This window comes from Aquarana catesbeiana, linkage group LG03 (genome assembly GCF_042186555.1).
Source record: "Aquarana catesbeiana isolate 2022-GZ linkage group LG03, ASM4218655v1, whole genome shotgun sequence".
NCBI classification, from domain to species: Eukaryota; Metazoa; Chordata; class Amphibia; order Anura; family Ranidae; genus Aquarana; species Aquarana catesbeiana.
In genome coordinates this window covers 185,248,057-185,272,291 of record NC_133326.1, presented here as the reverse complement: position 1 = coordinate 185,272,291, position 24,235 = coordinate 185,248,057, and the positions used below count along the sequence as shown (strand labels likewise).

Here is a 24,235-nt window from a genome sequence, read left to right as displayed (position 1 = left end):
TTCTGAATTTTTGGCTTTGGCACCAAAATTTTCACTTCAGTGGACCACTAGTAGAAGATAAGCAGAATGCTGAGGGGGCTGCAGATCAGTATGGGGAGCAATAAAGCAGCAGGGAAAGTCACAGAGGACTGAGTAGAGGTATGAACTGTCTGACAGAGCCTCATGGAGATGACCATCACACAGAGAAGTAAGGGATGCCCACCTGGAAAAATCCACAACAGTTCTATTTCTAATATTAATGCCGCATACACACAAGCAGAATGTCTGTCAGAAAAAGTCCGATGGGAGCTTTTCATCGTATATTCCGACCGTGTGTATGCCCCATCTGACTTTTTCTGTCGAAAATTCAGACGGACTTAGATAGGTAACATGTTCTAAATTTTTCCGACAGAACTAATTACTATCGGGAAACCTGCTCGTCTGTATGCTGTTCTGACGCACCAAAAACGACGCATGCTCTGAAGCAGGTACAAGATGGAAGCTATAGGCTACATGCTATTGAACTTCAGTTTTCTAGTCCTGTCTTACGTCACCGTGTTCTTGACGGTCGGACTTTGGTGTGACCGTGTGTATGCAAGACAACTTGAGTGGAATTCCGTCGGAAAAACCTTCAGAGTTTATTCTGATGGCAAAACCGGTCCTGTGTACAGAGCATTAGATTACCAAAATCAGCTATACGATTACAGCAATCATGACATTTTAGATGAAAATGGATGTTTGAATCACCAAACATTAATAAGGAAGGGTAAACCTGAGTAAAGTATGTCACCTTTATCTGTTCCTGATTTTGCAAGTTCATACTTAAATTGTTGAGTGCATTCAATGCTTTTGTCTTTATTTTTGGACTTGGATGCAAAAGGAATCTTCCGATTATCTTAATGCCATTGAAATTTCGAATTATATCCTAGAAAAAAAAAAAAAAAACAAAAAACAAAAAAAACAAAACACAACTTTAACACATTAACGAGATAGAGATAATAGAGAGAGAGAGATGAGTGTGTAGTCTACATTGTTTTCTCCTGGAAACTTATATGAACATTTAAAAAGATATGGCAACAATCTAAACTAGGGGTCTCAAAACTGCGGCTCTTTGCTTGCTTTTATCTAGTCCTTGGGGCACTATTCCCCCCCCAATGATGGGGCACCATTCCTCCCCCCCCACCTGATACCAATGATGGGGCACATATTCTTCCCACCGACACCAACGATGGAGCACCAATTTCTCCCACCGACACCAACGATGGGGCACCAATTTCTCCCACCGACACCAACGATGGGGCACCAATTTCTCCCACCGACACCAACGATGGGGCACCAATTTCTCCCACCGACACCAACGATGGGGCACCAATTTCTCCCACCGACACCAACGATGGGGCACCAATTCCTCCCACCGACACCAACGATGGGGCACCAATTCCTCCCACCGACACCAACGATGGGGCACCAATTCCTCCCACCGACACCAACGATGGGGCACCAATTCCTCCCACCGACACCAACGATGGGGCACCAATTCCTCTCACCGACACCAACGATGGGGCACCAATTCCTCCCACCGACACCAACGATGGGGCACCAATTCCTCCCACCGACACCAACGATGGGGCCCCAATTCCTCCCACCGACACCAACGATGGGCCCCAATTCCTCCCACCGACACCAACGATGGGGCACCAATTCCTCCCACCGACACCAACGATGGGGCACCAATTCCTCCCACCGACACCAACGATGGGGCACCAATTCCTCCCACCGACACCAACGATGGGGCACCAATTCCTCCCACCGACACCAACGATGGGGCACCAATTCCTCCCACCGACACCAACGATGGGGCACCAATTCCTCCCACCGACACCAACGATGGGGCACCAATTCCTCCCACCGACACCAACGATGGGGCACCAATTCCTCCCACCGACACCAACGATGGGGCACCAATTCCTCCCACCGACACCAACGATGGGGCACCAATTCCTCCCACCGACACCAACGATGGGGCACCAATTCCTCCCACCGACACCAACGATGGGGCACCAATTCCTCCCACCGACACCAACGATGGGGCACTAATTCCTCCCACCGACACCAACGATGGGGCACTAATTCCTCCCACCGACACCAACGATGGGGCACTAATTCCTCCCACCGACACCAACGATGGGGCACTAATTCCTCCCACCGACACCAACGATGGGGCACTAATTCCTCCCACCGACACCAACGATGGGGCACTAATTCCTCCCACCGACACCAACGATGGGGCACTAATTCCTCCCACCGACACCAACGATGGGGCACTATTCCTCCCACTGACACCAACAATGTGGCATTGTTTTTTCCCCACTGACATTGGGACCTTTTCTTCTCCCAATGGCCACAGTGCACCCCTCTTTAAGTCTGAGGGACAGTAAACTGGCCCTTTGTTTACAAAATTTGGAGACCCCCTGATCTAAAGCATAACTCATTGAAAGTTTAATTCACTTTTAGTACCATTTTCTCCTGGTGCTTTTCATTAGCCCAATGCCACACAATAAGCTTTTCCCAAAATACAGGTCTTTCACAGGACTGTACAGGGTGCCAGGCTCTAAGGCTAACTAAAGTCCAATAGTACAAATAGCCTCAGTTTATGGAAAAACACAGCAAGGCTAAAGGCAACTAAAACCCTCTATACACTGTGTGAATTTTGACGAGCTCAAGGAACCGGCTAAAATTCACTCTGTGGGTGAACCTGCCATCCCCGATCTATTCAATAAATGTCAATTATTCAAAAGGAGCCCAATGGAAAATTTTGGCTATACAGGAGCTGCATACAATCAGATGCAGCTCGTGTTCAGGCATTTTGACAGCCAGCGGGGCTGGTAGAGATAGTAAGAAAAAAATTAAATTCTACATGATGGTTTGATGGATTGATAGTCTTCTGTATGTTCAGGATGGTTTGAACAATAACATGTCCTATAACTATAGATTTCATAGTTAGCACATAATAGACCTATGCTTTGTCTATGTAAAATATTTATTTCATGCCTGATAATATGTATTTGTCTCTTTTTTTTAAATCTCGCCAAATCCTTTAAATAAAAAAACTAAAGAAAATAGATCAAAAAATTCCAAATTGCTCAGTCACTTGAAATGTGTTCAATACCAAAAGTAATTGTGTACTAATATGAGTGTTGTTCAACAATATCAACAATATCTACACATGGCCATGTAATCTTTGAGTCTGCGGACCGGATCGGACGGTCCATTCACCCCTATGGACTGGCAGGTGTAAATGGACTTGTGTCTGTTTACACCCATCTACCTCTGATCGGGTCCGCTAAAAACAGGAAGGGGATCTGTTCTTCTCCATGTAGGCGGATCGCGGGGCAGCCGTCCATAGAGCAGAGTGGACTCTGTCCGTGTCTGCTCTGCATAAACTGAGTGGACACGGACCTGTCATCTGCCCTGATAAGCAGACAGATTCCCTGCTGATCAAAGCAGAAGGCTCCCATGTGAAAGGGGCCCTAATGTTCTGGTCAAAAGAGTCACATGGCTATTTTACAGACTGGACAGCTTCTTTGACTTACATGATTAGTTGAAAAAGCTGCACTGTTACAGAGTGTAACTAAGGCCTGCTCTTGAACTGAAGAATCATTAGTGTTGCTGTCAAGCATTTCAAGGAGTGCTTTCAGATGGTGTGGTTCCAAGTTACTTGCTGATGTAGGGATGTTTTCTATCTGGACTGTTAAAAAGAAAAAAACAAAAAACAACATTAATGGACAACTGTGACACACACGATGAATTCTGACCAGGTTTTTTCATCTAGTGGCCATAATGAAGTATTTTTTCCTGAATTACTTTAATCAGAAAAAATACCACATTATGGGCACTAGATGGTGCACATGATCATAGGAAATCACTGTTTTAAAGATGGCTTTTCCCTAAAACTCACATCAGCAAGCATCTCCAGATGCTGATATGAAATTGCCAGCTTTTTGGTTTAGTTAACCATTTTGTTTTCCACTTCCTGGTTTCTCTGAAGGCAGTGGTGACATTGCTCCAGCCACAGAGATGCCTCCCTGGGAGAGCAATGTCACTATTGCCTTCAGGGAAATCTTGTATCTAAATGGCAAGAGCTCATTACCATACTGCGCATGTGCCAGATAAGACTCATGCATCTCAATTTGCACCTGTGCTGTACAAAATTACACTCATTTACTAGTTAGGAAAAAAAAAACCATCAGGTTTTTGTTGCTGTGTCATTGTAAGGGAGATTCACCCTCTTTATTTGTCCTGGTGACCACTGTCATCGAAAGTAAAAGAAAACACAAAATTTGAGTGATCACCAAGACACGAATAGAGGAAATCTTCCAATGGGGACACTAGTTCTGGTGACAACCAGGGATTTCCTCTCACTTCCTGATATACAGGGGTTGGACAAAAATATGGAGACACCAGCTAAAAACAAAATTGTTACCCATTGTGGTGTTGGACCGGATTTGGCATCCAAGACGGCCTGAATCCTCCTGGGAGTTGACAAATATAAGTCTTGGAAGGTGGATAATTGAATCTGATGCCACTCTTCATGTAAAAATTATTCCCATGACAGCGCTTCTGCATACAAGAAAAAGAACCACTGCTCCCAGGTGTATAAAGATGAGGCTGATTGGAGTATCTTGCAGAGTGCTAGCCCCGGCCCGCCTCCGTGGGAAACTTGGAAAGAAAGAAATGGCTGCACATCCAGAACTTCCAATTGCCTTTTATTTGCTTCAGAAAGAACACCAAAGACACCAAACTGCGGTCACGTAGACGCGTTTCACACATACATCTTGTGCTTAATCATTACAGCGATTCTGGAGGTGGAAAACAAGCCCAAACCTTGGTCCTTCAATATTGAGGTTAGACTGCAGCGCCCAGATGGAAGGTGTAAGACTTCGTCTGCATGCTCGTCAATTCACGATTTGACGACACCAGCTTTGTGAGTGGGAACATTATGGTCCTAGTGAATGGTGCTGTCTTCGGGAAACAATGTCTGCACCATGGGGTGCACATGATCAGCCCGAGGTTGTACATAGTCACTGGCAGTGATTCACCTTTCAAGGGGATGATGGGGCCTGCAGAATACCAAGATATGGCTGCCCAAACCATGATTGTGCCGCATTACTGTTGGCACAAGACAGTCCTGGTCGTAAGCTTGGGATGGTGTTCGTGGCATGTAAACACAGCTGGCAGTTCGGAAACAGTGCAAAGCTTGATTCATTAGACTATATTAGTCTTCCATTGATGGATATCGCACCACCCTCCCCTTCTGATCATTACTATTGGTCATACATGACTCTGTATTACTAGCAGCACACGCAGCAAATTACAAAAAAGTGAGGCTTCCCACTTGTTAGCTAGGTGTCTCATCACCTCACCCAAGCAAAAGAATGTGAGGAAAGTGGGAGGGTGGGGGTAAGCCTGTTTTAAGGCCCCCCCCCTTTCCCTCATGGGACTGTGGCGGAGTTTCAAGCCACCCACTGAATGATTTCACTGGGGGGGGGGGGGGGGGGGTTGGGAGGGGTCCTCTGGGATAGGTCATTTAAGGTCAACTGACCCCCCCAGAACATTCCAGAAATTCCCAGGACCCCTATTTAAGCGGGGGGGGGGGGGGGTCTTTGCCAGTCACCAGAGGGAGATTTGAAAATCATGTGGGGTTTGCATAATTTTGTCCAACCCCTGTACCTCCGGGATGCAAAATAAAATCTCCCCAATGGGACACAGATGCCAAAGAAAAAAAATAAATAATTGGTGGGTTATAACCCTCTTTTACTCTAGCCAAAAATGAAGAAAAAAAAAAAAAAGTTGTCTTCAGTTCTACTCAAAGGTCTCGCGCACACAGTGTTTAGTCCCTGGGTGGCCAATTCTGGAGTTGTCATGCAAGTGGGAGGTAGAGGTACAGGGCAGTAGTGCATTTAGGTTTTGTGCTGCCCTAGGCCTGACTAAACTCGTGTACCCCCTAATTAAAATATGACCCACCCCTTCCTGTCAAGGCCACACCCCTTGCTTTTTAAGACTTGCTCTGAAATTTTCGAGTGGGGACACTAGTTCTGAGAGCTGGGGGGGCAAATGGATTCCCTTAATTTGCATAGATTTCCTCTCACTTTCTGTTTGGCTATGAGACAGGAAGTGAAGGGAAATCTCTGCAGCGGGACATAGGCTATAACCCTCCCTTACTCTATCCAAATGGGGAAAAAAAAGTGTTGCCTATAGTTCTACTTTAAGCACAAATTTCTGATAATTTTATGGAGAGGACTAAGAAGATATAACCATGCCAATGGTGCAGCAGAAAACATAGCACAATGAGGAAGGTTTGTGGTCCATCATGATAGGACAGTCAAAACAGTTGCAGAATGCCAGCCGCCCACATACCGGAAGCGGTGTGGCTGCTTTATGTGGGCGCTAGACTAATTTGCCTCTCAGCCCATTCCTCCTCATTAGACTGGCGCTGCACTAATAGTGTAGCGCAAGCCGGCGGGGACTCTTTCCGTGCTGCCCTCCATGCAAAGTGCTGCCCTAGGCCAGGATACAGCGCTGGTACAGGGTCCAGCCCTACTGCCTGCCGCCTATCAAAGCCTATGACAGCCTGAAATATACTGGGGCTGGACGATGTACCAAGTGGATCACGCATTTAGGGTGGTAGGTATTCTGTGTCCTCGGCATACATCCACGTTGTACAGCGTCCATCCCATAGCATCAGGACTGGGCACATACATGGCCGGATTTCCTACTAGGCACTATAGACATGTACCTACAAGTGCCCTTCCTGTAGGGGCGCCTGTCTGTATGAGGTTTGCCTTTAACAACCTTTTCGGTGCCAGGTCTGTACATAGCAGGTGGTTTCACACCCAATCCAGTGGCTGCAGCCACCAGGATTGTGTGTAAAACAGATAGGCTGACTCCTGCCTGTCAGCTGGAAGCATTCAGATGGCTGCGCTGCCGCCTAATTGCTTCCATACACCCCTGGTACTGTTGCCCCCCTGACATGTATTCTGGGCACCGCTTGCCCATCTGCAGGCCCTGGACCGACATGGCAGGTGACGGTGGGTGGAGGGGAGAAAATAAAAAAGACACACATTTTCTTTGCTCCCCTTCTTGCTGTGATTCGTCTAGGACGTCACCTGTCACTTTCCCCAGCTAGCAGGGAAGGGATGTATTGCAATACTATCTGCATTGCAACACATTCAGTTAGGACTTTTTGTCACCTATCTGATAAAAATAAATAAATAAAAAAAAAATAATAATATATAAATTGGGGCACCTACGCATGAAAACATTGATTATAATACACGTTACAAATCACCATGCACGCTAGAGTAAAATCAATAATTCCAGCACAAGACCTCCTCCGGGAACACTAAACTGATGGTCTATAGGCTTTGGAGGCATCGCCTATAGAAATTATAGAGTACGACGCCATTTCACAGGCGCACGCACATTTAAGGTTTGACGTGTTGGGTATCTATTTACTCGGTGCAGCCTCGTCTTTTTTATTTTGCGTTTGTTTGCCCTAAGCGCTGGTTCACACAGGGGCAACACGACTTACAGCGCGACTTAGCAAGGCGACTTCAGCGCGACTTCAGCGTGACTTGGGGCGACTTACAAGGCGACTTCAAGTCGCCTCCAAGACAGGCGACTTTCCAGTGGCCAATCAAACTACAATCCGCTCTGGGGGAGGGAGGGGTTTGCTTGAAAAAAACATCTTCTCTTCCTGTGAAGTCGCTTCACTATAGACCACGATCCGACTTGTAGGCGACTTCCATTGAAATCAATGGGTACAAGTCGCCTACAAGTCGCCTTGAAGTAGTACAGGGACCTTTTCTGAAGTCGGAGCGACTTCAGTAGCGTACATATAGACGGCTCTCATTCACTTACATGGACTTTCAGATGTCAAGCGACTTGGGGCGACTTGAGGTCTGACAAGTCGGATCCCAAGTCGCGGTAGTGTGAACCGGCACTAAGACTCACTTTAGTTGTGTTTACTGAAATTTGGCCTTTCCTTTGAGGTAATTTATCCAAAAAAAAAAAGGGGGGGGGGGGGGGAGTTGGTCTTACCAGTGCTTCAGCATTCTCTGTCTATAGGCTCTGGGCACACAGGGGCTAAGTGATGCATGGCACTGCCCCTACACAACATCCACCACCAGAGGGCGCACCTTATACACAGTGCAATACATGACTGCTGGTGCTACTACTTCCACATCATTCCTCCTGTAAATAAATGGGGAGTCTGCTGGGAATGTAGTCTCATTCAATAGGATTCAGATGAAAAGTCCAGCATAATGTCATCTCCAGTACACTAAATCCCTCCCCTCCCCCCACATATACAGACACCATCACATGCTCTGCAGAGAGCCCTGAGCCCAGCAGAAATGAGGGATGTGTTTTGTAGTTCACAATGAACACAGTACCTGTACCTCCTGACTGAACTCTCTGCACTACAGTCATATTGGACACTTTCTCCTGTAACCTTCCTCCTGTCACATGCTTCTTCTTCTTCTTCTTCTCCTTACTGGCCAGGACTCTGTAGGCACAGTAACACAGCCCAGCCCCCACAGCCAGCCCGAGGAGGCCCCTGGTCACACTCCCAGCCGCTAACACTCTGCGTTCCATCTCTCCTCTACAACTTCCGGGGTACAGCGTGCGACCAGGGTGGGCGTGCCCGTAGCGAACAGACTGGGTGTGGGAGGGGCAACTGAGGAGAAAGCGGAGACTTCTGATGGGCGTATATCTAGAAGTGGGCGTGCAGGTACTAGAACAGAAAGGGTGTGGGAGGGGCTATTGAAGAGGAGGCGGTGACTTGTGGTGGGCATATTTCTAGAAGTGGGCGTGGTCGTTCAATTACAGACTGGGTGTGGGAGGAGCTGATGAGTAGGAGGCGGAGACTTCTTGTCGGCTGTGTTCTAAGAGTGGGCGTGTCTGTTTGAGCACAGACAGGGTGTAGGAATGGCTGTGGAGGCGGAGACTTTTCGCAGGCTTGTTTCTAGGAGACAAGCGGAGGGGACGCTACTCCCCGAAGTGCAGGCAGCGATCGGTCGGACCCAACACTGGGATCATGGCTTCTTTGCGGAATGCAGGCGGCCCGCTCCGGAGCTACATCAGGCAGCACAGCCTGCCCCAGATCTACGAGGTAACCCGTGTCCGCAATCACTGCACTGCCTGGAACTTCCATTCCGGGACAGAGGGGTGTGACTGACACCCCCGGGACAACAGGCACCATTCCTGGGGCTCATGTCTATCGGAATTCTGTGATAAGATCAAGGCTGTGTGAGACCTGCTTTATCTGCAATTTAATAGGAGATCCTACCTCCGATCCTATGACATCCGAACTCTGAGCTGTCTGTGCTCCAATCAGTCTATATGATCAGCAAATATGAAGTCCTGTATATGTGTGTTATTATATATATTATACATATACCTTCTATCAGAGGCGTAACTAGAACCTTCAGGGCCCCGGTGCAAGAAACCATGAAGGGCCCCCCTGACCCCCTCCGAGCCCAGGGGCCCTTTATTACGGTCCTACAGTGAGACCCTTTCACATGTTCTGCAGAGTGCCCCTTTCCTGCCATCTTGGGTACGGTTGCCACCTTTTCTTCAAGCCAAACACTTTAGCAGCGCACAGCAATTTTTTTTTGTAGTATGCAAAATACATAACATTTCTAAATATGGATTTAAACTCAAGAGTTCCCCCTTACATCTGAACCTGCAGAGTTCCCCTTTACATCTGAACCTGCAGAGTTCCCCCTTACATCTGAGTCTGCAGAACTTCCACTTACACTATAATGCCCCGTACACACGGTTGGATTTTCCGACGTAAAATGTGTGATAGGACCTTGTTGTCGGAAATTCCCACCGTGTGTGGGCTCCATCACACATTTTCCATCGGATTTTCCGACACACAAAGTTTGAGAGCAGGATATAAAATTTTCCGACAACAAAATCCATTGTCGGAAATTCCGATCGTGTGTACACAAATCCGACGGACAAAGTGCCATGCATGCTCAGAATAAATAAAGAGATGAAAGCTATTGGCCACTGCCCCATTTATAGTCCCAACGTACTTGTTTTACGTCACCGCATTTAGAACGATCGGATTTTTCGACAACTTTGTGTGACCGTGTGTATGCAAGACAAGTTTGAGCCAACATCCGTCGGAAAAAAAACATGGATTTTGTTGTTGGAATGTCCGAACAAAGTCCGACCGTGTGTACGGGGCATTAGAGGTATGTCTGTGGACTCTAATGTAAAAGGGAACTCTGATGTAAGGGGTGGTCTGGAAACCCTTATTCAAAGGGGGGGGGGGGGGGGGTCTGTGATGTAAAGGGAAATGCTGTATACTCCGGTGTAAAGGGGAACTCTGATGTAAGGGGGTCTCTGCACACAAAAGCCCCCCTCCCCCATACATCACAGCCCGCAGATCACCCCTTACATCTGAGTCCCCCTTAAATTAGTGTACTGGGAGGCAGGAAAGAGAAGGGGGGGGGGGGAGACTTTACTCACAGACTGGATGGATGGTTAGCTCACTCACCCAGGATGGGGCATTGATAGTCTGTACCTAGATGCTGCACATCTGCTGACTGCTGGGATTCAAACATCCTGCCCATATATCCCCTTTTCCAAGGCACACCACTGCTGGGATTGGAGTGTGGGAGGGGGAGACACAGGAGGAGAGGGACGGGAGGAGGAGGAGCAGATCAGATCCCCTCTCCTGTCTGTGCGAGATCCTGCTGGTTTCCCTTGGATGCTGCTTCAAACTGACCATGCTAGGCAAGGAGACATATCTGTCTGAGCATGGTCAGTTTATATCTCTTCTCCTGACTTGGGAGTACAGGACGCTGCGTCTATAGTCCCATAGTCACATTCAGCTGCCATGCCCCTCTCCAGCTCTCCACAGTGACTGAGATGTAGAGGAGCCACGCTGTCTGCAGAGTATGATGTTGGCGTAAACCACTGAGAGTCCGCTGCAGGCTCCACCTCTATTTGGGAGACAACAGCAAAAAAAAACTTTTTCTTCTTCTCATATACACCCAAAAGGCTGGTACACACTATAAGAAAATCGGGCAAACACTTTCATCCAAAGAATTTTCGTCCAATTTTCATATAGTGTGTACACAACTTTCGACAGCTGATTCCGAATTTTCGTACGAAAATTCCTTAAGGGACGAACTCCAAAATTTTTCTCCTACGGGAACAGAACCAGCGATTTTCGTTTATTGTGTACCGTTTTTGTACGATTTTCATACAAGAAAATTCAGAAAAGAAACACTGCGCATGATCAGAAACAATGCACAACAAAAAAAAGCCTTTGTCGTCGGAGAATATTCATAAGCATTTGTGTACGAATTTTCTTTCATTGGTTCTGATTTGCTGTGAAAGATCTAAAAAAATTTGAAGGAACTTTGGCACGATTTTCTTATAGTGTGTACCCCACTTAAAGCAGTATTAAACCCAAAACAAAAAATGTAATATATTGCAGTTTACTAATCCTTACATGTGGCGGATGCATTAGTTTTATTTTGTAGGCTTTTCCCCTCTGTTTTCACCTGATGATCTAGCCAGTAACACACCTCCTGTATTAAAGAGCCCCCACTCTGGATGATGGAGCACAGGGGCACCTTGGTCAGCAGCATTGTCAGTCCCGGGGGAGGGGAGTGGTTAGATGGTCTAGCAGATTTAGATGAACTTGACTAAATGCCCTGTACTTACGGTCGGACATTGATCGGACATTCCGACAACAAAATCCATGGATTTTTTCCGACGGATGTTGGCTCAAACTTGTCTTGCATACACACGGTCACACAAAGTTGTCGGAAAATCCGATCGTTCTGAACGCGGTGACGTAAAACACGTACGTCGGGACTATAAACGGGGCAATAGCCAATAGCTTTCGTCTCTTAATTTATTCTGAGCATGCGTGGCACTTTGTGCGTCGGATTTGTGTACACACGATCGGAATTTAACTGATCGGATTTTGTTGTCAGGAAATTTTATATCCAGCTCTCAAACTTTGTGTGCCGGAAATTCCAACGGAAAAAGTCCGATGGAGCCCACACACGGTCAGAATTTCCGACAACACAATCCGATCGCACTTTTTCCGTTGGAAAATCCGACCGTGTGTACAGGGCATAACACATTGCAGCTGAATTCCAGCTAACAGCAGTTACAGCAACAGTTTTTTTTCCTTTTGGGATAAAGGTTTTACATAAATTAATAAAAGCTGACCATTGTAAGCACCCCTATCTGTGTTAAATGGTTTGTCTCAACACTATTAACTGATACATTTGCAGGAGAGCTTGTCCTGTTAAACTGTTAATGGCCAGACCACCAGCTGAACTGTATTTTAGTTTGTCATTGATTTTGACAGGCTGCTGGCAGTTGCCTGTGCGCACCGCCTGTGCCTCCTGGGCACTGAAATCTGCTCAGTTTAGAGGTAAATATATTTTTATTGTACAAAAAACTAAAATAGATACAATTAGAGCAATAGAGGTCGATCCTCTTATCCAGCTTATATACAACATTTGTACAATTTATGTAACAAAAGTAGAGAAAACAAAATCACATACAACTGAGTGATAAAGGTGTGCACACCAGACTAAAGAGAGCATAAACAATCCAAGCATCAGATGTGGGAAAACCAAGGGCCGAGCGTGCAGACCTTCAAATATATCAGGAGGAGAAGAGGACAAGAATATAAATTAGAAGAAGAAGAAGAAAGAGAAGGGGAAAGGAAAAAAGTAGATTCTGAAAAAAAAAATAAAGTAGAAGGTGATAGATCCCAATACCATCGGGAAGAGAAGGAAGAAGAAAGGGAAAAAAAAGGGGGGTAGGGGGGTCGGACGAGTCTGACAGGGTATGTCTAGAGGGAGTGATAAAAGGGACATAGTTATTTCAGTTACCAATTTGTAACATGTTTTTCAATTAATCCGAAGTAGGGAAATCTATCCAGATAAGCCAGAGAACCTTAAACTTGTATAAGTATAAGTATCGATAGCTAAAGCCAACATCACTTCCATGCACATGATGTCATTTACAGTGCAAACCCACATGGACAGCGGGGGGGGAGGGCTGGATTAGGGTTTTGGGGTAGTGGTCGTTTTCCAGAATAAGGGGATCAGTTGTCTAGCTGCCGACAGGAAAATATGCAGCAAAATACGCTTCTGAGATGCAACTGAGCCTGGGAGCATAGAGAGAAGCGCCATTTCTGGGGCAGGTTTTAGGGATTGATTATACAGGGCCTTGTGTATGGAGAAAACCTGGGACCAAAAAGGGTTGAATCATATTATAATCCCACCGAATGTGGTTCCCTCTGCCGATCCACGTCACCAACAGGTGGGGGGGGGGGGGGGGGGGCAATGGTAAACTTTTGTGTAGGGAATGTGGCTCCCTGTACCATCTGGATAGGAGTTTACATTTTTTTCCCCGTGTATAACAAGAAATCGAGGATTTATGAGTAAAATGAAACAATTTTTGCCAGTCAACCACAGTAAGCTCCTTCCCAAAGTCCAGGGACCACCTCCTGGTGTAAGGTGGGAGTTGATTGTGTAGTAGGGCATGTAACAATTTGTAGATAGAGGAGAGTAGATGTTTAGGTGCTTCTGAGAGAGAGCAAAGCTGTTTATAACCAGTAAAACATCTATGAATCTGAGAGGAAGAGAATAGAGAAGAGCAGAACGTGGATAGTCTGAGTGCAGTGAGACAATTACTCTGTCCCTCAGGGACATTAGGGGCACCCGAGTTGGAGCATACAAAGGAATTATCTATAGACCAAGAGGAATGCGCGAACGGGCACACTGCAGAAGAACCCATTCCCTGGGGCAAAGCTGGGTGATCAAATAACGACATGAGCGGAGAAGGGTCAGTAGACAGAACTGAGGACATAGCCCTCTTATACCAGAGATGGAGAGCAGCAACGGTCGGGGGAGAAGAAGAAGAATGCCTCTGTAGTTCACATCCATGGCCCAAAGAAGGGCCCGTAGATCAGATGCTGACAGGTCTTGTTCCACCATAGTGGAAGACTTGGTGAAGGGATGAGGAAACCATTCCAGCACCCAAGCAAAAAGTGCCGCCTTGTGGTAAAGCGCAAAATCTGGCAACCCCACTCCTCCCTGGAGCTTGGGAAATGTGAGTAATGTATAGCGAATGGGCGAAAGGCTTTAATGCCAGATAAAGCAGATCAACATGGATCACAAAGAGGTAAAGAAGCGTTTAGGAACAGTAATGGGGAATGTCTGAAATAAAGTAATTTAGGGAGGGTGTCCAGGCCACCCTAGGCATCTAAATCTTTCCTAATACTGGGCCGTAAGAGGAAATAATTTAGAGAATAGAGATCCGACAAGAGGGTATCATGATGCCTAGGTAGATACCTCCTCGTGCTTCATTGAAAAGAAAAATTAGTTTGCATATGGGTCAGGGTAGTTACGGGTATGAATATGTTAAGGGTTTCCGTTGTAGACATATTTAATTTAAAATGGTTGAAATGACTCCTAGGGTTCTCCGTGGTACAGCCTGCTTTGCACACTTCTCAGGAGCTCCAGCACAAAGCTGGCTACTGCAGCTACATTGTTGTTCACAGGTCAGATTCCATTCTAATTGTGCGATTTTGCCCCACTCATCAGCTCTGTGCATAGTTTACTAGGCAGCAACATATAGGTCCGAGTAATATGGCGGCATTGGCACTAAACTGATCAAAAATAGCTATATGAATATAGAGTAGGCACAGTGTTAGATTGTTGCTCACCATATCCCTATTGAAACATTTATAAAGAATTGTGCAATTCTTTAAATAAAATAATGCAATATTTAAATAAAATATATAAAAAAATATATATATTAAATTTAAAAAAAAGGGTTTGGGACCATGGCTGCAATACGTATAGAACATCACCTTTAATTTATCACTTAAAATCTATTATCAAGTAACAAGTAACAAAAAACTAAAATAGATATACAGTACTTGGGCTCCAGAAAATATTAGTGAAAGTCTACAAAATAATTTAAAAAAGGCTACATTTGAAACATGTGCCAAAATTTGATACATTTGATTCTGTATTGTATCCATTTGATACAGATACCATGTGACTCAACAAACTTCAATTTTATTGAAAGTAGGCACAGAATATAATGAAAAAAGGAAACCTGAAAAAACTAGGACTTGTATTGCCCAGAGTTAGGCTTTAAGGGTGGAGGGGTTAAGTATAGGACATTCGTTGTTCAGGACATAAATGGGGGGGCTCCTCTTCTCTTGCTGGTGCTCCCCAATAGGAAACCGATTCCCATGGGGGCACTCCTGTGGGCATGCTTTCGAGCCCTGCTTGTATGTCCATTGGCCGCGCCCCCGCTCCCTCATCACTGGAGTTGATTAACAGGAGCGTGAGCCAAATGTCTCCCGTTGCTATAGATCTGCCCAAGGAGGAGCGACAAAGCCAGGAGAGCTGTAGCTCTCATGCACAGCGCTGGATCTCGATGGGGTTCAGGTAAGTATAAGGGGGCACTGACCAGGAGGGAGGGGCCAGGAGCATTGAAGAGGGACCTGAGAAGAGGAGGATCTGGGCTGCTTTATGCAAATCCACTGCAACAGAGAAGGTAAGTATAACATGTTTGTTATTTTTATAGGAAAAAAATGAGCCTTTACAATCACTTTAACCACTAGCCGACCAGCCGCAGTCGTTATACAGCAGCAGGTCAGCTCTGCTGCTCAAATCTGCGTAGCTGTATGGCAGCTTGAGCAGGCGCAATAGGACTTGGGAGGACTCAATGTACGCCGACAACCTGCGATCGCCTAGTACAAAGGCAGAATGGGGATCTGCCTTTGTAAACAAGGCTGATCCCCATTCTGACAGATGACATGGCAGAAATCTACTGTTCCCAGTCATTCGTATCCCGGCCAGCCCATCCCCCCTACAGTTAGAACACACTGAGGGAACACACTTAACCCCTTGATAGCCCTCTGCTGTTAACCCCTTCTCTGTCAGTGTCATTTTTACATTGATCAGTGTTTTGTTTTTTTATAGCACTGGTCAATGTAATAATGTCACTGGTCCCCAAAAAGTGGCATTTGGGGTCAGATTTGTCCACGGCAATGTCGCAATCCCGCTAAAAATCGCAGATCACCGCCATTACTAGTAAATACAATAGAAAAAAAAAGTCCCTAAATCTGTCCCATAGTTTGTAGACGCGATACGTTTTGCGCAAACCAATCAATATACGCCTATTGCGATTTTTACATTGACATTTACATTTACAATGCCAGTGTCATTTTTACATTGATCAGTGCTTTTTTTTTATAGCACTGGTCAATGTAATAATGTCACTGGTTCCCAAAAAGTGGCATTTGGGGTCAGATTTGTCCGCAGCAATGTCGCGGTCCCGCTAAAAATCTCAGATCGCCGCCATTACTAGTAAAAACAATAAAAAAAAAAAGTCCCTAAATCTATCCCATAGTTTGTAGACACAATAAGTTTTGCGCAAACCAATCAATATACGCCTATTGCGATTTTTTTTTGTTTTCAACCAAAAATATGTAGAAGAATATATATATCGGCCTAAACTGATGAATACATTTTGTTTTTTAATATATTTTTTTGGATATGTATTACAGCAAAAAGTAAAAAAAATATATATTTTTTTTAATATTTTTTTTCAAAATTGTCACTCTTTGTTTATAGCGCAAAAAAATAAAAACCACAGAAGTGATCAAATACCACCAAAAGAAAGCTCTATTTGTGGGGAAAAAAGGACGTAAATGTTTGTTTGGATACAATGTCGCACAAATGCGTAATTGTCAGTTAAAGCGATGCAGTGCCGTATCGCAAAAAAATGGCCTGGTCATTAAGGGGGCAAATCCTTCCGGGGCTGAAGTGGTTAAATAACCCTTTGGTCAGAGGATATGCCTAGGGTATTTTCTGGTAATGCTGTAAGTCCTGGCAAGGATTCTGCAAGCACCACTGGAAGTCCTGGCAGGGAACTTGCAAGCACCATTGGAATTCCTGGCAAGGATTCTGTAAGCACCAATGGAGGACCTGGCAACAATTCTAAGTGTAAGGGTTCTGGATGTACTGGTGGAGATTCTGTAAGTACCGTGATATATACTCAAGTGATATGATACGGGCTGGATGGATAGCTCGCCCACATAAATACATTATCCAGTTTCAGCAAGTAGATTTTGGAGGACAAAATGAAAAAAGATGGAGACGGGTGTTTTGTAGGGTGTGTGCCACATCTGACTCTTCTACAGCAATGTTTGGCGCCCAACCTAAATATTCCTGCCTATGAAATAAAATAAGCCAAACTGCAGTTCTGGGTAAGTCTATCAATGCTGTTGTACCTTTGCTAACATTTTGGTTTTATGTTCGGTTTCCAGGCATTACTCTGTGGATTGTGCATTATGTGCCCTGAAAATCCTCTCCAATTTTTGGAACTGAAGATTAAGGAAATCATGGAAAAGGGTCATCAAGCTCTTCTATGGTATTATATGTATTTACATTTAGTCATTATAAGAAACATCATACATATGAAGTTCACAACATGATTCCTCATAAAGCACAGTGCTGTAAAAAATACAATGTACTGTATCTAACACATGTAAATTATCCATCTACAACACAACCATAAACTGTAAACAAAACGAACATTTATACTGCCATCAGTTAGCCCTGGTTCACACCGGTGTGGCTTTGAAATCGCGCTACTTCAGCGCAGTTTCAAAGCCGCACATCGGTGCGATTTGCACTGCCGATTTTATTGTGGCTTGTGACTTCAGTCAGTTAGGCAAATATACTGACATTGTATTGCTTAAAACTGTGTATTTTGTCCAAAACTCAAGCTGTGATGTCATCGTTCTGCTCTGAAAGTTTCTCAGTCCCAAGGGTGCGGGGGTGAGGTGCCCCAGAAGCAGCAATGTCAATTCCTGTTAATGATCGTCGCCGCTTACTGAGACTACACATCCCAGCATGCCCTGGGATATAGAGCCTGTGTCGGCGGGACTGTGAGCATGTGTATAATGGATTTGAAGTGTGCTCACCAACATCGCTTTGCCCTGCTTTGCTCTCTTTTTATGTCCATACACTGCACATTGTTTCCCCACAGTATAATATGGGCAGCTGATGTGATAAGTAGGGCCGGGACAAGGGATGGGCAGGAGGGGCGGCTGCCCTGGGCACTGTGGTGTCATGTGAGGTGGGGGGGGCACCACAAGGAGATTGGGGGGAGAGGATTTGTGTTCAGAGGAAATTGGGGGGGTAAGAATCTTCCTAGGAAGGCAAATTTGGGGAGGTGTGGTAGGAGTGGTGATTTGGAGGGATTTGGAGGGAGGGGCGGGGAACAGGATTTGTGCTAGGAGGGGGAATTTGGGGGTTTGTGCTAAAAAAAAGGTGATTTGGTAGAGGGGGAAGGGATTTGTGCTAGAAGGGGATTTTTTTTTGGGGGGGGGGGGGGGGTTGTGCTATTATGGATGATTGGGGGGTATTTGTGCTAGTAGGGGAACTTTGGGAGGGGGAGGGAGGATTTGTGCTAGGATGGGTAATTGGGGAATGGGAATTTTTGCTGAGGGAAGATTTGAAATGGGGGTGGGGGAGAAATTGTGCTCAGAGAGGATTTGAGGGGTTTATGCTAGGAGGGGGACATTTTTTTGGGGGGGGGGGGTGATTTGTACTTGGGGCATATGTGGAGAGAGAATTTTAGCTGGGGGGGGCAACGATTTGTGCTGGGAAGGAGGACATTTCAGTGGGGGGGGGCGGATTTGTGCTGGGAGGAGGATGAATTTATGCTTAGGGGTAAGCATGCTTGATTTTTATGGGGTGGGGGATCTTTGTTGACACATATTGGCCATACATCATGGGTGGGGAATGGGATGTTCACCCTGGGCTCTAGATGACCTTGTCCCGGCACTGGTGATAAGGTTCGCTTTCTCTGAGCCGTATACATCCTGATCTGCCAGTGAAGTGTCTGCCTCATAGGAGGAGAGACAGACCAAGAGTGTAGTGGCCAGAGCATCCAAAAACACAGCACAGTGGATGGATCAGACTGGGAGTCCGAGTCTCCTGGGTCCACCCACCACAATGAGCAGCAGCGTGATTACCTTGCCTCTACTAAAAACTACAGAGGGGATTGTACAAGACCGGTGGATGAGGAAATAGAGGGCATATCAGCCACCGGTCCTGTGAACAAAATATGAGGGGGACAGAGGGCTCTTCACTGAACAAAGAAGGCTAGATATCTGACAGGCAATAGAAATGTGCACTGTAAGACCAAAAGTATTTTTAAAGATATGGAAGCACCTGTACAAATATGTAATAGCATTTCTGCCCAGAGTTCTGCTTAAACAGAAGTCTATGCAAGTCGCAATTAAATTGGTAAAAAGTTTGTGTTTGTTCTTCAGCTTGATGGGCACTGGTGAGGCTGCATTTGATGGGCGCTGGTGAGGCTGCCTTTGATGGGCGCTGGTGAGGCTGCATTTGATGGCATCAAAAATCCTTGCACCAGCCCTGAATGGAGGCAATCCTGCATAGATCACACACAGCAGCAAATCTGGGCTCCAGGAATGTGGATGATGAATGGATGGCTCCCACAAAGGAAAAAACTCATAGTGTAATTTTGCTTCATTGAAAACATTTATTAGTGTCCAACCATATATACTCACAAGAAAAAAAGGTCAGAGGCACTGAGACATATGCAAGCAGGGTAGTGAAGTCCCACAGTAGGTAATAGCGTTTGCTGACAAATGAGTATTCAATCCAGCTCTGTGGGTGTAAATTGGTAAAAAGTTTGTGTTTGTTCTTCAGCTCATATGCCGCGCAGATGTGCGAGATTGACTGTCTCCTATTCACAATGTTTTTCCAATGTACAGCCACTTTGAGGGGCATGCTCTGCTTAATGCATTTTCTGCTGACTGCTCCAGGTTATTGACGTGCCCAGACTGGTTGAATAACTAGGGGACCATTGATGCCCACTGGGCCCCCTTATCAGTATATATCTGTGAGTATGCAATGTCATCCACACCCATTGTGTCTTGGAATGTCCGAGAAGTGAAAGTAGAGAGAAGTAAAAAGTAGTGCAGGAACCTTTTTCATAAACGCTGCGACATAAGTTGTGGCTATATGAACGGTTCCATTGCTGGTAATAGAGTGCAACTTGTCATGTGATTTGGAATTTTCAGTCACACCGGTGTGAACGTGGGCTTAATCAGTTATTCGGTATATGATCACAACAAAGTGTCCAAATGTTTAGCTAATGATATATCCTTCCTTTGTGTTCAAATAAATGAACTTATAAACTTGAATGTTACTTGATATGTGTCCAAATAAATCACTCAGTGAGTCTCCACAAAGAGCACCAGCTTAAACAAATGTGTTCCCTTCACCTTTATTCGGGAAATACACTAACCCCCCCCCAAAAAAAAAAAAAAAATGCCTGTCTTATCTCAAGAATGGCATGAACAGCTTAAAGGCTAAGTTCACCTTCCAGCTTTCCTATGCACCAATATAACATTAGAGCTGGTTCACACCAGGAATCACACAGGAACATGCTGTGCATTCCTGTACGATTCACATGCACTTCTGTGCTGTTCTGTTTTGTGCATGCACTACTTTTGGAAACAATGCAACCACATTGCATGTTACTTCTATACCATGCCATTCAGTGTGGGCAAGCGCACCTGCATTTTAAGCGTCATTAACTTAACATCGACACCCGCTGTAGATTGCAACTGCAGTGCATTTTGAACATGGTCCGGGAAACGTGCAGGTTTCTCACACTGTGTTCTGGTGTAAACCAACCCTTAATGTCCTGGATGTAATGCAAGGTGTGGTGCACTTATTTCTACAAGCCAAGAATTAGATGTGTAGGAAGACTCTGTGCTCGACCACACTCATGTGCAAGAGACCTATTGTTTAGCCCTTATTGTACCTCTGTTACAGAAAAGAAAAAGCTTTCTACGTATTCTAGAACAGGCAATAGCTCAGTCCATGGACATGGGATGGAAAAACTGGTAAGAGGCAGGAAGTAGTTCAGCAGCTGACCTCATTAACCACTTCAGCACCGGAAGGATTTGCCCCCTTCCTGACCAGGCCATTTTTTGCGATTTGGCTCTGCGTCGTTTTAACTGACAATTGCGCGGTCATGCGACGTTGTACCCAAACAAAATTTATGTCCTTTTTTTTCCCCCACAAATAGAGCTTTTTACCGGTGGAATTTCATTACCTCTGCGGTTTTAATTTTTTGCGCTATAAACAAAAAAAGAGCGACAATTTTGAACTAACACAGTATTTTGTAGTTTTTGCCACAATAAATATCCCAATTTTTTTTTCCCTTAGTTTAGGCCGATATGTATTCTTCTACATATTTTTGGTAAAAAAAAAAAAATCAAAATAAGCGTATATTGATTGGTTTGCGCAAAAGTTATAGCGTCTACAAAATAGGAGATAGATTTATGTAATTTTTATTATTATTTATTTTTTTACTAGTAATGGCGGCGATCAGAAATTTTTATCAGGACTGCGATATTGCGGCGGACACTTTTGACACTATTTTGGGACCATTGATTTATACAGTGAACAGAGCTAAAAATACCCATTGTTTACTGTATAAATGTCATTGGCAGGGAAGGGGTTAACACTAGGGGGGCGATCAAGGGGTTAACTGTTTTCCCTAGGTGTGTTCTAAATGTAGGGGGGGTGGCACTGACTAGGGGAGGAGAGAGATCGGTGTTCATACTTAGTATGAACACACAATCTTTCTCCTCTCCCCTGAGAGAACCGGGATTTGTGTGTTTACACACACAGATCCCAGTTCTCGCTCTGTCATGAGCGATCGCGGGTGCCTGGCAGTCATCGCGCCTGCCGGGCACGCGCATTGGCCCTGGAGACACACGCCTGACTGCTGTCATGTCTTAAAGGAGCGACATACAGCTACGGCGAATTGCCCAGCCGAGCCAACCTGCCGCTATATAACTGCGGCGGCTGGTCGGCTAGTGGTTAACACACACCCTGAACCTGCCCTCCCCCTCCAGGAGATTGCTCCCACGTACCTCTGTACTTATATGCAGCCATTGGGCACAGTTCTCCCTGAATACACAGAGAATATCTTCCTCTTCTGGTAGATTGTTTTCTACCTTAGACTGCATATATGGTTCATTTGGCAGAGTTTGCAGGAGCTGAGCGATCACATAACAGCCTATGTGCAGCAGAGGTACAGCACTGAAAACGGGAGAAGTGAGTCCTAAAAGTCTGTAAAGCTTCACCATACACTATACAATCTCATAGTACAATCTCCTTTAGATCTACCATCAATGTAGTACAAGGGCCTGCCTGATTGGATACAGAGTGATTGAATAGATAGGTGTGTCTTGTTATTAGATAATTTTGGTAAATCTAAAGGAGATTGTACATTCAGATTGTATAGTGTATGGCCCCCTTTATACACCTAAAATGAACTAGTCATGCTTTTGGTGCCATTAATTGTTAACATCACCTCAAATGTGGGATTGAACGCACATTTTGCTGCATGGGAAAATGTGCAAGAAACTTCACTAAAGGCACAGTAAAAAATTTGCAAACCACAGCACACCAAACTGCCCCAAAAGCTATTTTGCTGCAGAGGTTGTGTGTAGGGCAGCCCATTGAAATCACTGGACTGCCCTATGTGCGGCATGGCAAAAAGGCACCAAAAAAATATGTTCTCTCTGGATAAATATGTGCTCTAATAGTGAAATTGGTTTGTTCACACAAGAACAATTACAGCTGAGTGTTTCCATCTACTCCCTCCCATGTACTTACATAAAGCTGGCCATACACTATGCAATCTGATTGTACAATCTCTGTACAATTTCCTTTAGATTTACCAAAACTATGTATTTATAACAGGAGGAGCCACCTGTACAATCAAATCAATTTGTATCAAATCAGGCAGGCGCTTGCACAACATAGCTGATGGTAAATCCAAAGGAGATTGTAATGTGTATGGCCACCTTAAAAGAAGAATTAGGAAAGCGGGGGGGGGGGGACAGGGGGGGACAGGGGGGTGAATTAAAAAATAAGTGGTATAGTAAAGAGGGAGATGTGATCCAAAGTGGTAAAGCACACCCTGTTCTGTGATGCAGTATGGCATGATGGGATATGAGGTTACCTGGATGGTCATATGATTATACAGGAAGTCAGGTCTCCAAAAGCATTTTTAACAATTTTGAACAGAGAGGTGAAGATTCAAAACTGCTATGGACTAGGTAGGTGAGAGATAAGCACATTGGGATGGCTTGGGCAGAAAGGACATTAGGAAAGGCTTCTATTATTTGTGAAAAGTGAAATTCTGCCTAAAAAGGTGAACTTAGCCTTTAAGTGAAAGCAATGGAGGCAGGGCCGGTGCTACCACTAGACAAACTAGGCAACCGCCTAGGGGCCCCTGCTGCCTAGGGCGCCCGGCCACTGGTTTTTCTACGCTCTTCTTTCTGCAGCAAGCAACTAAGTCTCAGCATCAGCAGGCATCTGCTGCTCCGTTCACACATAGTGTCAGAGGCACAGCAGTATCGGAGGACTGTGTCTGTGTCCTGACTCCCGAATGAATGTAAGCAAGCAAACATTCATTGATGGACACTGGTAGGCTTCATTGATGGACACTGGTAGGCTGCATTGATGGGTGCTAATGAGGCAGGCTGCATTTGATGGGTGCTAATGAGGCAGGCTGCATTTGATGGGCGCTGGTGAGGCAGACTGCATTGATGGGCGCTGGTGAGGCAGGCTGCATTTGATGGGCGCTGGTGAGGCAGGCTGCGTTTGATGGGCGCTGGTGAGGCAGGCTGCGTTTGATGGGCGCTGGTGAGGCAGGCTGCGTTTGATGGGCGCTGGTGAGGCAGGCTGCGTTTGAAGGGCGCTGGTGAGGCAGGCTGCGTTTGATGGGCGCTGGTGAGGCAGGCTGTGTTTGATGGGCGCTGGTGAGGCAGGCTGCGTTTGATGGGCGCTCGTGAGGCAGGCTGCGTTTGATGGGCGCTGGTGAGGCAGGCTGCGTTTGATGGGCACTGGTGAGGCTGCATTTGATGGGCGCTGGTGAGGCTGCATTTGATGGGCGCTGGTGAGGCTGCATTTGATGGCATCAAAAATCCTTGCACCAGCCCTGAATGGAGGCAATCCTGCATAGATCACACACAGCAGCAAATCTGGGCTCCAGGAATGTGGATGATGAATGGATGGCTCCCACAAAGGAAAAAACTCATAGTGTAATTTTGCTT

At 45.5% G+C, this 24,235-nt stretch overlaps 2 protein-coding genes across 4 annotated transcripts in view; one reads left to right on the top strand and one right to left on the bottom strand.

Moving 5' to 3' along the window:
- The window catches only part of ARMC10 (armadillo repeat containing 10), a 32,639-nt gene extending 23,924 nt beyond the window's left edge, over positions 1 to 8,715 (bottom strand). Inside the window, exons 1-3 of one of the 3 annotated variants that reach the window (XM_073619606.1) lie at positions 8,439 to 8,715; positions 3,573 to 3,727; positions 770 to 904 (exon numbers count right to left, since the gene is read on the bottom strand). In XM_073619606.1, coding sequence (XP_073475707.1) covers positions 770 to 904; positions 3,573 to 3,727; positions 8,439 to 8,634 — 486 coding nt within the window. In that variant the 5' untranslated portion in view covers positions 8,635 to 8,715. Of the gene's footprint in view, positions 1 to 769; positions 905 to 3,572; positions 3,728 to 8,432 lie in introns of all 3 variants that reach the window. The other 2 variants (XM_073619605.1, XM_073619607.1) reach the window with 2 other exon arrangements.
- Positions 8,716 to 8,934: 219 nt separating this feature from the next.
- The window catches only part of FBXL13 (F-box and leucine rich repeat protein 13), a 276,722-nt gene continuing 261,421 nt past the window's right edge, over positions 8,935 to 24,235 (top strand). Inside the window, exons 1-2 of the mRNA XM_073619601.1 lie at positions 8,935 to 9,151; positions 17,381 to 17,484. Coding sequence (XP_073475702.1) covers positions 9,077 to 9,151; positions 17,381 to 17,484 — 179 coding nt within the window. The 5' untranslated portion in view covers positions 8,935 to 9,076. The remainder of the gene's footprint in view (positions 9,152 to 17,380; positions 17,485 to 24,235) is intronic.